This window comes from Cibotium barometz, chromosome 62 (assembly GCF_041138505.1).
Source record: "Cibotium barometz isolate CiBa-2024 chromosome 62, ASM4113850v1, whole genome shotgun sequence".
Classification (NCBI taxonomy): Eukaryota; Viridiplantae; Streptophyta; class Polypodiopsida; order Cyatheales; family Cibotiaceae; genus Cibotium; species Cibotium barometz.
Window position 1 is genome coordinate 36908884 of NC_141107.1, and position 12430 is coordinate 36921313.

Below are 12430 nucleotides of genomic sequence, written 5' to 3' on the forward strand. Positions count from 1 at the left end.
CGACGGACAAAACTGTGCAAGCGATGGAATTTCATAGTAGTCGGACAGAAAGTCACAATTTGCTACAGATTTTAGGGACAGAACTCCACAGGCAGCCCCCAGCTCTGATTCCAATTGTTGGTGTTGGACTCACACACTCACACACACACAAACCTGCACATTAGGGTTAGTTGCAGGATGGAGAAGCTCACATAGAAACAAGAGAGAGAGAGAGAGAGAGAGAGAGAGAGAGAGAGAGAGAGAGAGAGAGAGAGAGAGAGAGAGAGAGAGAGAGAGAGAAAAGTGTGGTAGCCACAAAATGCAAGTCAACCCTTGCATGTGTGTCACATCCATATAAAATAGAAGTACAAAATATTATATGTAGAGTGTCCTTTCACACTTAATATCCAAAGGAAAAAACCACAGGGAAAAAGTGCCCTTGGTTAAGCCCTGTTCACACATAGCACTACCATAAGTAAGCATATGCCTACAATGGCCCTCTCTCATAAGAGGTGGATAAAGAAGAAGCTAAGGAAAGGGAGAAAACTACTACCAAACCTATCTATCAAGAATTCATCAAGCATGTAAAATTTAATAAAGCACAAGAAGCAAGGGAACCTATCTAAAAGCTAAGGAAAGGGAGAAACCTACTACTAAACCTATATGGCAAGCATACATCCAGCATACAAAATTTAATAGAGTATAAGAAGTAGGAGTAGAGAAGAGAAGAGCTCACACGTATTCTATTGTAGGGGGATAAATGTGTATTGTTTAATATAAAAAATGACTTATATACAAGTGACTAGCTTTCACATTAGGCTGGACAAAACTTAAAATCATCTCACGCCACTAGTTCTAGTCAAAAGCATGTATATGAAGTTAGTAACTTTCCTATTTGTTGGCATTAAGCTCATGTTAAGGCCACTTTATAAAGTCCAACATCGTCTATGATGAAAGATAGGTGCCCATTCAAAGTGGTTAACATACCCCTTCCTAATGGTGATGATTGTGTCCTTGCGTCACCAAGGTTGATGATGGTGAAGTTGATCAGGCCAAAGAGGTGTGGATGGTCAAGGATATGGCATGAAATGAGCGTGCAAGGTTAAGTTGTAGATTTGCCACAGCCAGATGGCGTTAATCTTGGGGTAGCCTTAGTGGGTAGACAGCTTGTCAAGGTAACATGAAAGGTATATGTGATGTAGAAGTTCTTCATGGAGGTCTCCTTCTAGATTTGCATGGGTAGATGGTTAGAAGAAGCGCCTGCGCCTTTTTGATTTGGAGAAATTAAGCTAGGATCACCACTTAAAGATTTGCATGCGTAGATGGTAGTCTGGACCTTGTTAACGACACACTACTATTCCTGGATCTCTCACATCTAGATGCTTAGAGATTGGGCTTCTTCATGGCTAACAAGTCAGCTAGGGCAAGGTTATGTTCGTGTTGAATTAGAGTTCAAGTAGAGGCTGTATTTATGAAGCTCTTTGGAGGTTCTTGCAAAAAGGTGGATGGCACAATTGGTCACACCATGTGCATGGGCAAATGGTGGAATGTGTATGTACTCCCCCAATCTTGAAGATTTCTCCAACTCATCTGCTTTCTTTGACTTTCTTTAACCCAACATCCCCTCTCTTGGTGGGAATCAAGGTCATGAGATGCTAATGTGTGGCAGTGGACTTTTTCCGCGTAACTTCAATTGGACAGCCTCTCTTGTTTGGGATAGAGACTATGTGGATCAATAGTTGGGGTGGGCAAAGAAGAGGCCTCGGAAGGTTCCTATTGATATGAGGGGAGGATCTATCTAGGCGATGGGTCATACCATGGGCCAAGCTTGTGCCCGCCATGGTCCCTCATCCAGAAATGTACCTTGACATAATGAAGCTTTGTGCAAGTGTTTGAGATGGTCGATGCCTATTCTTGCTAGATGTGTCTACTGAATGCAAAGCCTGTGTGTATATTAAAGATGTTCGTGTGCATGGGCATTGGGCTAAAGGTGTGTTGCGTAGAAGCTCCTTCTAATGAAGTCTCTAACACACTGCTCTCTCTCTCTCTCCCTCCCTCCCTCCCTCCCTCTCTCTCTCTCTCTCTCTCTCTCTCTCTCTCTCTCTCTCTCTCTCTTTGTGTGTGTTGTGGGCGGAAACAAATAGAGAGAAACATCTCACTTTCCCTCCTTTGCTAGATCTAGTCAAGGGCCAGATCGTGTGGGCGGAGCAGACAAGAAAGCAAAAAGGAAAAACGCAGGTGCACAATTTGCTGGCTTGATGGAGTGATGGCACATGACGAGGCCACGAAGGTGTGGGGGTTTGCTTGTGTGGGTAGGCTGCTTGTTGCTGGCAACTTCGTGGAGATGGGTGAATGGGGCCGTGGCCTAGGCGTATATGTGACCCTGCGCCTAGGGTGGGTTGGCTATTAGCTAGCCTAAGGTTAGTAGGCCCATTGTGGCCTTTGGCTAGCACCCCACAAGGGACTCGACTATACAACCATGCTTTTTTTAAAAAGAATTTTTAATGTATGTGTGTGTGTGTGTTTATAAGGGAAAAAAAGAAAGAGGGGTTTAAAACATTTTAAAAATGAAGGGGGGGGGTGGCCATGTAAGTGCCATTGGTACAATGCTACAATGATAAACTGAGGGGATCAAAGTGGGTCCTTTGACCCAGAGATTTGAAGCTGTCGGATGGAGCATATTGTTGGACCAGTGGGGGTCTCAGGTGTCTAGCTCGCTACACTTGGATCAATAGCCACCACCTAAGACCCTCTCGAATCAATGGGTCTTCTCACTGCACTTTGATCAATAGCCACCATATAAGACCCTCTTGAATCGACAAACAATATTTTTACGAGATGACGAGAGAGACCCTCGACCCTCCATGTTGGTGGAGTGAGAAAAAACAAAAGGAAGAGAATCATGCAAAATGGTAAAATTATGAAAATTTATATTGCCAATTTTGAAGCTGTTATCCTTAGCTAGTACATTTGAAAAAAGTAACATACATTAAATTTAATGCCCCCATGGTGCTATGAGGGGCAGTCTATGACATTACGGCATTTTAAAAGCTTGTGGTTCCAGCGAGTTGGGTTCTCTCATGGCGGCGGCGGCGGCGTCAAAAAGCACAAGGCTTTCAGGCCATGCTAGCTCGTTGTTCTGCTGCCACAGTCCTCTCTCCAACCCCACCCTCATTGCTACATCGGGTCAGGTGCGTTCTGACAGAAGGTTTGTTGTGAACTTCGCTGAAGGTTTTCCATAGGGTGGAGACTGTTGCACCCATTACAAACCTAGTCTCTCTTTTTTTGCTGCTATTATGAGGGACATGCCTTCGGGGACACAAAATTACGTTTTACTATTCACGTCGGTCTCTGCGTTACAATTTATGTTGTCAGAACGAGATCAGTGTAGGCATAATGTATGATCTAACTTATAAGATTCAGCACAGTAATTATAAGAACTATGATTCTTATAGGGAGCCTGAGTATGGAGGGTTAATGGCCACCAGCCAGTATTGTTAGTCGTGTTTTAAGAATTTCTCTGAGGGCTGTTTAACATCTACAGATAGTGAGAGAGGTTGAGCGAGGAAAAGTTGTGTTTGTACATAAAAAAGAGGCATACTAATTGGGCTAGAGATTTACCTTCTGGCTTTAGTCCATTTATTTTGCTGTATGGATTTTTGCCCAGGGTGCTAATAGCAGTATGACTAGAGAAGGATAAGGTACAAGGGATTATAGACTTTCTTGATAATCTGAAACAAATTGAAAATTGGGCTTGAGATAACATTAAAACCAGATGAAGTCACATACACCCCACACTACAGAAGGTTCGAACTTGCCTAGGAAGAGAATATCTTTTTGAGGGCACTCAATGCTTTTGAAACCCTAACAATTGGTCGATGTGCAAAGCGATTATATAGGCACTGTTGTGGCCAAGAAGATAGGAAAAGTTCCTTGCAACTATAGGGATTTGAAATATCTAGTTTCTCATGGAAGTCGTTTAAGGAATAAACTAGTCGATGAAGATAATTTGAACTCCTTGTTTCCTTATAGGATCACCTAGTCTTTGACATGAACCCAAGAGGATTTTAGATACGAGGATGAGGGGTCTTCAACATTAAGAGCACATATAACATCCAGTAAATTGGAAGGATAGGCTTGAAGAAATGTTCTAACAATCAAATAATTGGGAGAAGGAACACGATTTCCAAGAATGTTTCTGGGGATGTAAACTTTTGTTAGCGGGGAATGTGTCGTGTGCTCATTTATATGGGATCTCTTGAGAATGTTACTTGAGTTTGAAAATCGAGAGGGCTGGAGCTGAGCGGATCTGGAATGATGCAAGTGATCATGTCAAGGTCCTATATGAAGCCAAGAACCAAAAGGAAGGCTTCATGGCTTTAATTAGGAATTAAAAGGTGTAGCACCCAAAACACGCAAGCCAAACTTAAAAGGAGGCCACAACTGCTGGGCAATGGCTGATAAGTCTGGAAGCGTCTGAGATCATCGTGCTTTACTCCAACCAGGGTCATGGTTGGGGGGTGAGAAAGGGGGGACCCTGGACTGTTATCTGCAAGTGATCATTATAGCAGACTGAGAATTAGGGTGTGCGGGCTGAAAGCACTTCTTGAGTATGTTCTTCATTCAAACCTGTCGTGGCCTGACTGTAGATGTTTTTTTTGTTCTTATCAATGTGAATGCTCTTGACCATTAACACACCTTTCAGAAGGTTGAGCTTTGTTTTGGTGATCTAACTTGGGGATCTTTTGCATGCCATTGATCAAGGGACTTAAAATTTGTTCTGCAAAGAATCTTTTGCAATTGGGGAACCTACCTAGACATATGCTTTTCTCTTTCCTTGTTTTGTTCACAGTTCTGGAATATCTGCACAACTTGATGACTAGCAGTAAACTGTTTGAGTGTTACATTACGCGTGTGCTATCACAGGATGGGAGGGTTTGCTTATTTGACCTTCGAAACAAGGACAATGTGCAGAGGTTTGAATGCTTTGGGCATGAAGGCGTCTCCTCAATTTGCTTTACCCCAGGTATATAAACCGCAAGCGCATGATTGTAGTAGCTAAAATTTTCATTTGCTAAGTAATGCTAATATGCTTTGTTAATTGTATAGCATCCATGACTAGCTCCCCCCCCCTCTCCCCCTTTCCTTCTTTCCTTTAGTGCTGATGTATACACTTGCACACACCTCTTTGCCTTTGCAGTGTGTTTTCTGCTACCTGCCTTGCTGGTGCTCTCCTCCCTCTCTCTTGTTAGTTTTTCTGCATCCCACATACCCCTTGCAAGTCTACTGCCTGCTACTGCCTGCCTTGCAAGTGCCTACCTTGGTTGCACTGCTACTGCCTGCCTGCCTGCCCTGTCGACGCATTGCTTGCCTTGCTCAGTACCAGCCTCAGATGTCTTCTATGCCTGTCTTACTTCCCATTGACTTGCCACCACATTCCCCTTTTTCTTTCCCTTAATACCCATCCCCCACTGCTCTTCCCTTTTCTATTTGGCCTGATCTGTATGTTAGCCTTTTCGGCCTAGCTATCATCAGTGGCTTGTGCTTCATCGGGTTTTAGAAGCTGTTTTGGTTCTTTCTCAGGGTACTTTTATTGCATGAACTCCATCTACTTGCAGAGAACACAATAGAATGAAACTTTTAAGTAGGGGACCTCTAACTCTTGTTAGCTTGGGTATTCATTCTTGATCACTCCTGTGAGAAGAAATTCATGAGGTTGGCTACTAGCAGCAGGTAGCCATCACTGAGACACAATGCAAGCCAGGGTTGTGGCGAGCAGGGTTGTATTACTGATGTCCGTAGCTCCTCAGGTGCATTTGATTTTTCCTTCTATGAAAAAAGAGCCTTTTGTCAGCAAGTTGAGAGTACAACTGGCTGAAAGCATGCCACATATTCACACCACAGCTAAGAGGAGACAAAAATAATAATCTCCACAAAGATAAAGTCAGCCTAGCTGATTTTGGAGAGAGACAACATCAAGGGGAAGAAGGGGAACAAAAGACCCTTACTGGGAGGCTATAACACCAACATACCTTGTGCATGTGTAAGAACTAAGCAATCTGTGTAAAAGTATTAACGTGCCACCCTCTTGGCACGTGTAGTGGGGTAATGTCACCAGCTTGATTCCTTTCTTGTAAATTTACTTGGTACAAGTGTTGGAAGATGAGAGATTGTCCTTGATCATTGTTTATGCATCGATACTCTGCATGTTTGATGAATGAGAAATGATTTGTACGGGTGAGACCGTTTCCGGAGTGGACATTGCCTTGACTTATTGCCTGTGAATGTCCATGGATGTTCCTGCTTGACCCTTTATTAGACTAACAGGTGGTTTCACATGGCTCTCGCATGTGGTAAGTGTAATCCCTGATTCTTTTCAATTCATTCGAATCATTATTATAGTTATTACGGAGGTGGAGTGTGCAGGGACTTATAACAGGGCGGACAAGGCACCCTTCTCATTAATAAAGCGTGGACAGCATTATTGAGGCCACTCTCTAAGTGGGTGGGCACTCTATGAATTTGTGTGGGGCTGCCCACCACTTGTCAACACCTACTTGCAAAGGTGGTGGGTGGGATAGGAGAAGTCCAGCAGCCTAAGGGAGGCATGCTCTTTCCCTCTTTTCTCTTCTACACACCTGTTTGTCATTGTTTTGGGCAACCTCTACTCCATCCTGTTGCTGTACGACCTGTTTTGGGCAGCCTCTACTCCATCCTCTTACTGTACGTCTTGTTTTGGGCAGTCTTTACATCACCCCCTTGCTGTATGGCTTGTTTGGGACAGCCTTTCCACGTACTTGTTGCTGTACGGCCTGTTTAGGGAAACCTTTCCATCTACTTGCTGCCGTATGGCCATGTTTGAGGGCTGTTTTGGCTCTGCTTTGGATTATGGAGCTACTTTGGGTACTTGGGAAGCTTGGTTATATGTTGGAGAAGAAGAATTAGGTGTCCAAGCTGATTTTTAAAGACAATTGAACATATTTGAAGGCATTTGGAGACTTTTGAAGACATTTGAAGGCATTGGAAGATTGTGAAGACTTTGGAAGGCTTTGGAGCATTTATTTGAAGATCTTGAAGAACCTATCCAAGCATTGGAGGAGAGTTCTTGACCGATGCTGATCAAAGAGCTCATTTGAAGACTTTGAAGACAAGGAAGGCCCTTGAAAGAGCTTTGGAGAAGAGGTTGCCAGGTGGTAAGCTTGTGACCTATTTTTGTAGAGAAAGAGGTTGTCGAGTGGCAAGCTTGTGAGAAAGTTTGGATCTCTTGCTTGGTAGGTCCGGAAAGGGGATCCATTGGAAAAATCAACAATGGCATTGGCGAGTTCTTGTCTTACTACTGTATTCAATGCATTTGGTGTTGGAAATCTTGGTGTGCTGGTTGAGATTTCTCTGGACAGGCACAAAGCTTGGACAAACTCATTCTCCTTTGGTAATAATATATCAAATGGGTAGGGCAGGTCTAGGTGTATTGTGATCTTTGCATGTGTGGTATTATTGTTGTGGTTTATTGTAATGTTTTTAAAGTGAACGATCAATCTATCTCGTGAGATTTGGTTGTTTTCTTAGTTAACTTGCAATGGTTAGCCATACGTTAAGTGATTTGGAGTCCACTTCTTCGACCAAGGTATAGACTGATAACAACACTTCGTAATTGTGAGGAGAACCTTTGACTATTCACCTTGTCATGAAGATAAGAGAAAGAGGCGTGAAGATTTTCATCAATAGAAGAGGCTCAAGGAGCTTAAATCCGACAATAGAGAAATAAAGCTTGAGAAATTTCTATGGTAAGGTTAATCCAAATGGAGCTCTTTCTTTCATAAGATAATTTGAAGTTACATTTTGTCAAAAAGACTTCACAAAGAAGTCAAAGCATTACCATGGTTGATGGGGATGCATTGTGAAAAGGATCTCATGAACCCTGAATGCATGGTTGGTCCAAGAGGAAAAATCAGCCCATGCTAAAGGATTTTGACAGACACCTCTTCAAATTGAAGTGGGGGAGGCAAGTTTCCCTATGTATTCCTAAGAGTCAGCAATTTGTAGAATATGTCAAGATTGAGGATATGCAAATGCAAGTAGTAATGAGTTGCAGCTTTGGTTGCAAAAGATACATGCATGCAATGTTTGAGAACGTTGCAAAAGAGCTGCTACAAAATAAAAAATCTGTGGACTATTCCAAGTATGTTTCAAATCATAGAATTCCACTAAGGTTACTAGATCACCAGTCCAATTCCACTAAGGTTACTAGCTCACCAATCCAATTCCATCGACATAAATGTTGGAATATTGATTAATTGGAATATTGATTTACAACGAGAAACTAGAATGCGATAACATGAGTCTCATTAAGGACAACCTAAGCACCAAATCATTGCACAATTTAGCCCTCTTCACAAAACTCTATGTGCTATAAGGTTCCAAAATCTTTAAAGTTGTGTCATGAGACATCATAGTTATTTGGTCCTTTGTTAACTTGTTATTGAAGGATTATTATTTGAATAAGTTAACCAACTTGTTTTGAGAGAATTGACGTTCTCCCAAGCAGTAATGAAATCTTGGCTCGAAAGACCAGACTTCTCGATACTCCTCTCACTGAGTTTACCTTCATGAAAAATTGCAAGGTTATCTACCAATCTCGTAAGGTCTGTAAGATCAATTGGCTACCAAGTAGATTGACCACTAGATTCTTTATATAATGATGTCATCTCATAGTAACAACGTACCTAATGCTTATGGAGACGTTCCATACACCAATCTATAATTGTGGAGGTTAGTAATCCAATAAATGATTCCTTTCGAAGTCAAAACCATTCTAGTTAGTGGAACTGCAACGGTAAAGGCCGTTCTTTAGAATTGTTAGGCATCACCATCTCAAACCTTGTAACTAGTGGTTCCTCATTAACCGAAAACCCAATTGTCGTACTCTCTCTGATTGAAATTGAAACCGACTATTGTAGTCAAAGTCTTTTAAGTTACTTTCACCCCATCGACTATTGTAGTCAAAGTCTTTTAAGTTACTTTCACCCCATCAAAGTCTTTTAAGTTACGTTCACCCCATCAAATTGGGTCCTTCTTTGAGGTAAGCTTTTCACATTTACATAAGTCAAAATACCTTTCTTGTGTTACTAGTTAGTGGTATCTCAACATGATACGGAGATTCTTAGGTGAAAACAAGTTCCTAGAGAAGAAGCCATTGATATAAGAGATCTTATTAACTAGATCTCACCACTATCCCAATTGCCATGGCAAACTGATTAAAATTGTCTAGCTAGTTTTGGAACCGTATATTACCCTTCTCATCCACAAAGGATTTCTTGAGATGGGTAATAAGCTCAAATGAGCTCATGGATTTAGCTAACTACTAGTTGCCAATTTAGTTGTGGGGCAAAGTGATCAACTTAACACCTACACTGCTGCGTCGTCTTAACTTCCCAAGGACCTTGATAAATACACAACCTTCTCATCGGGAACTTTACTTCGAGTGGGAAGTGTATACCTTACCTATTTCTTGTCCATGGTCTGTAGCCTGTAAGACATTGGTGGAATTTCCTTTTATTTAGCAAAATCAAGGGCTCTAATGCCTGAGTGAGACCTTGGAGCATTGGATACATGAGTGGGACCTTGTCCACACTTGAAACATTGGGATGTTTGAGTGATGTCATATACCTGATGTTGCCATAGGGTTAGTTGGCCTATTTTGGGTTTATGAGACTCGGGGACCAAGTAAAGCAGGCTGATTATAAGGGTCAAGTCTCATAAGTAATAATCCCATAAGTCTTAGCTATTTTTTACTCATAAGTGACTATATGAGTGGGATGAGCCTATAGAGTGGATTATAGTATTGTATTGTACTATCGTGATGGTGGTACTCGGGACATGAGTGATAACCCACTCTTGCTAGTCCATAGTTGGATGTAGACAGTCTATTGATGGTCCCTTGGGACAGGTCTTGGTGGTATGGGACAATTAGGCTGATTGGTATTTAGATTGATAATCTCAATGATTATGCACCGCAAATCAAAGATTGCATCTTCTTCTTCATGAATTTTAAAATTGTGTTGGAATTGCTTTGGAATCCATGAATTTGGGCTCTAGTAAGTGCAAATCACTCAAAGGAATGGTAATATGGCATAGGGCTCTCAAACTCACATGCAATAATGACCGAAAGTGGGAATTGGGTAACCTATAACCTTCTTTTCATGTGAAGAGGTGCACATGACATCTAGTGTTCCATCATATGATCCCTAATGTCACCACTTCAAAGTTTAGGCCTTGGGATACAAAGTTAATGAACTTATGTCATTAGTCCAAGATAATTATCCATTCAAATGTGGAGTTCTAGGAATGACAACACATCTTCCTACTAAAGACACGCTAAAAACAAGCACGATGGGTTACGATGCTTCCAATATCGAAAATTATGAAACTTTGGAAAATGGTTGGGAATGACTTCAAATGAGTGGAAATATCATGTTGATGACTTTTGATAAGGAATTAATGGATAAATAATGGTTTTTGATAAGTTGAAATAATTAATGATAATTAAGAAAAATTTAAGGATAACCACGTGGATATCTAGGGTCTTAACGTGCTGCAGCCAGCTTACTTGGCTTTATAGGTGGTGCATCCACGTGGCAACACTTGCATAGAGCATAGCGCTTCTATCTGTACAACAGAGGCATGCAGGCGCACACGTGAAAACATGGGCAGGTAGACATGCATGTTCAGAAAATTAATTAAAAAAAAACATGGTGTCTAGAAAAAGCATGTAAAAGTGTTATTTGGACACTTACCCTAAAATTCAGGTTTCTCGCTTTTAAAAATAATAAGTCAAAAGCATGCCTAGTTTTTCAGCCCTCTTCCATAATTAGAGACCTAGGCTTGCTCTTTCTTCACTTGCACTTTGGAAGCTTATGAAGATCGCGGATTCCCGTATGCGATGCCGCCGAGGAAGCACCAAGGGGGGTTTTGAACCCAAGACCTCTTGGTCCTAGGCAAACACCACCACCACTTGAGCTATCACCTCATTGGCAAGTATGTGCCAGTTCAACATTTTGGGCCAAAAAAAACCTTGGGCTGGTTGCTGTCGCCAATTTTAGTCGACTTATGCAAAGTGCTAACACAGTCATTCCTCTCATTGATACAGACATTGCAACGAGAGATGATGATGATGCTGTGCCAGCCGGTACGGTCGCCATTGCAAAGCTAGAGTTATGAGTATGATAGCAAAGGAAATATGTTGACGGATGGAGCTCTCATTTTGTGTTGTTGTTGAATGTTCATAAATGATTTGTTTTTTCATTCATTTTTATGTATATATATGAACACTATATAGTATATTTTTTATGTTTTTACAGACCTTACGTATTTAACTTACCTCAAAATCTCAACTTGTACCTGAATACGCGCGTACCTTACCGTACCTTTCCACCTTGGTAGGGAGGGTAGGCAAGATAGAAAGAAAGTGGAGAGGAGAAAAAAAAACACAAAAATGCAGATCTGCCCCTCCGGAGAAGAAAACACAGGTATGAACCACTGCGTACCGCCGTACAGCCACCGAGTTTGTGTGAAAACGCAGAAAATCATCACCAATCAATGATTCTAGGTCTAGACATCTCTGGGCTTTGATAGCATGTCAAAGGGCAGAGGGAAGATGTAGATGAATGACAAAAACGCTGAAGCTCCAAGAGAGATGAGAGAAAACAGCAAAACACTGATGCACTAATGCTCAAGAAAAGAGTGGATACAACCAGCCCGTAGGCGAGGAGTGGACTCCGTAGGCAAAGGGCTGAAGGTGCTCACCAAAGTGATCAAGAAAGAATGATCAAGGATGATCAAGGAATGATGAAAAAGTGAGGAAGAGGGCAGCATATATATAAAAAGGGTGGGCAACCCACATCAAAGGCCCAAAAAATAGGGAAAAAATGGGGAATGCCAGAGCATAGAAATGGGCCCCGTAGACACCAGAAAAGCCACCAAAACAGGAGATGATATATGCTAACATGGCCAACCTAGTGGACGATGCACTTAGTAGAAAAGGGACCGATTCCCATATCCAACCCACATGCATGAAACTCACTAGTATAGGACTAGACGAGATGAAGCACCAATGCGTGGATTGAGGTTGAGGATTTGTCCTTTGTCTCACATGAATTGGAGTTAATAGTAGATTTTACCGAGAGGAAGCTTAGAAATAAGTTGATTTCTGAATATAAGATTAAGTGGGAAGATAGGGCATTGGAGGACTCAATGTGGGAGAGAGTGGCTAGTCTGAATCATAGACTCCTTGACTTCATTTACGAGGACGTAAGTAAATGTTTGAGGAGTGGAAGTATGGTATGTATGTGATGCAAACCATAAGGTTACTTGGCCTAATTTGGGGGTTAGGGACTCAGGGATTAGGAAAAGCAAGCTGATAATAAGGGTCATTGCTCATAAGTAATAGCCCCAT

General features: G+C 41.8%; 1 protein-coding gene across 4 annotated transcripts in view; it reads left to right on the forward strand.

Annotated features, from left to right (window-relative positions):
- The first annotated feature begins 2991 nt into the window (after positions 1 to 2991).
- The window catches only part of LOC147604427 (Transducin/WD40 repeat-like superfamily protein), a 52701-nt gene continuing 43262 nt past the window's right edge, over positions 2992 to 12430 (forward strand). For 2 of the 4 annotated variants that reach the window (XM_086795685.1, XM_086795686.1), the window contains exons 1-2: positions 2992 to 3170; positions 4906 to 5005. In XM_086795685.1, coding sequence (XP_086651811.1) covers positions 3060 to 3170; positions 4906 to 5005 — 211 coding nt within the window. In that variant the 5' untranslated portion in view covers positions 2992 to 3059. The remainder of the gene's footprint in view (positions 3171 to 4905; positions 5006 to 12430) is intronic. The other 2 variants (XM_086795688.1, XM_086795687.1) reach the window with 2 other exon arrangements.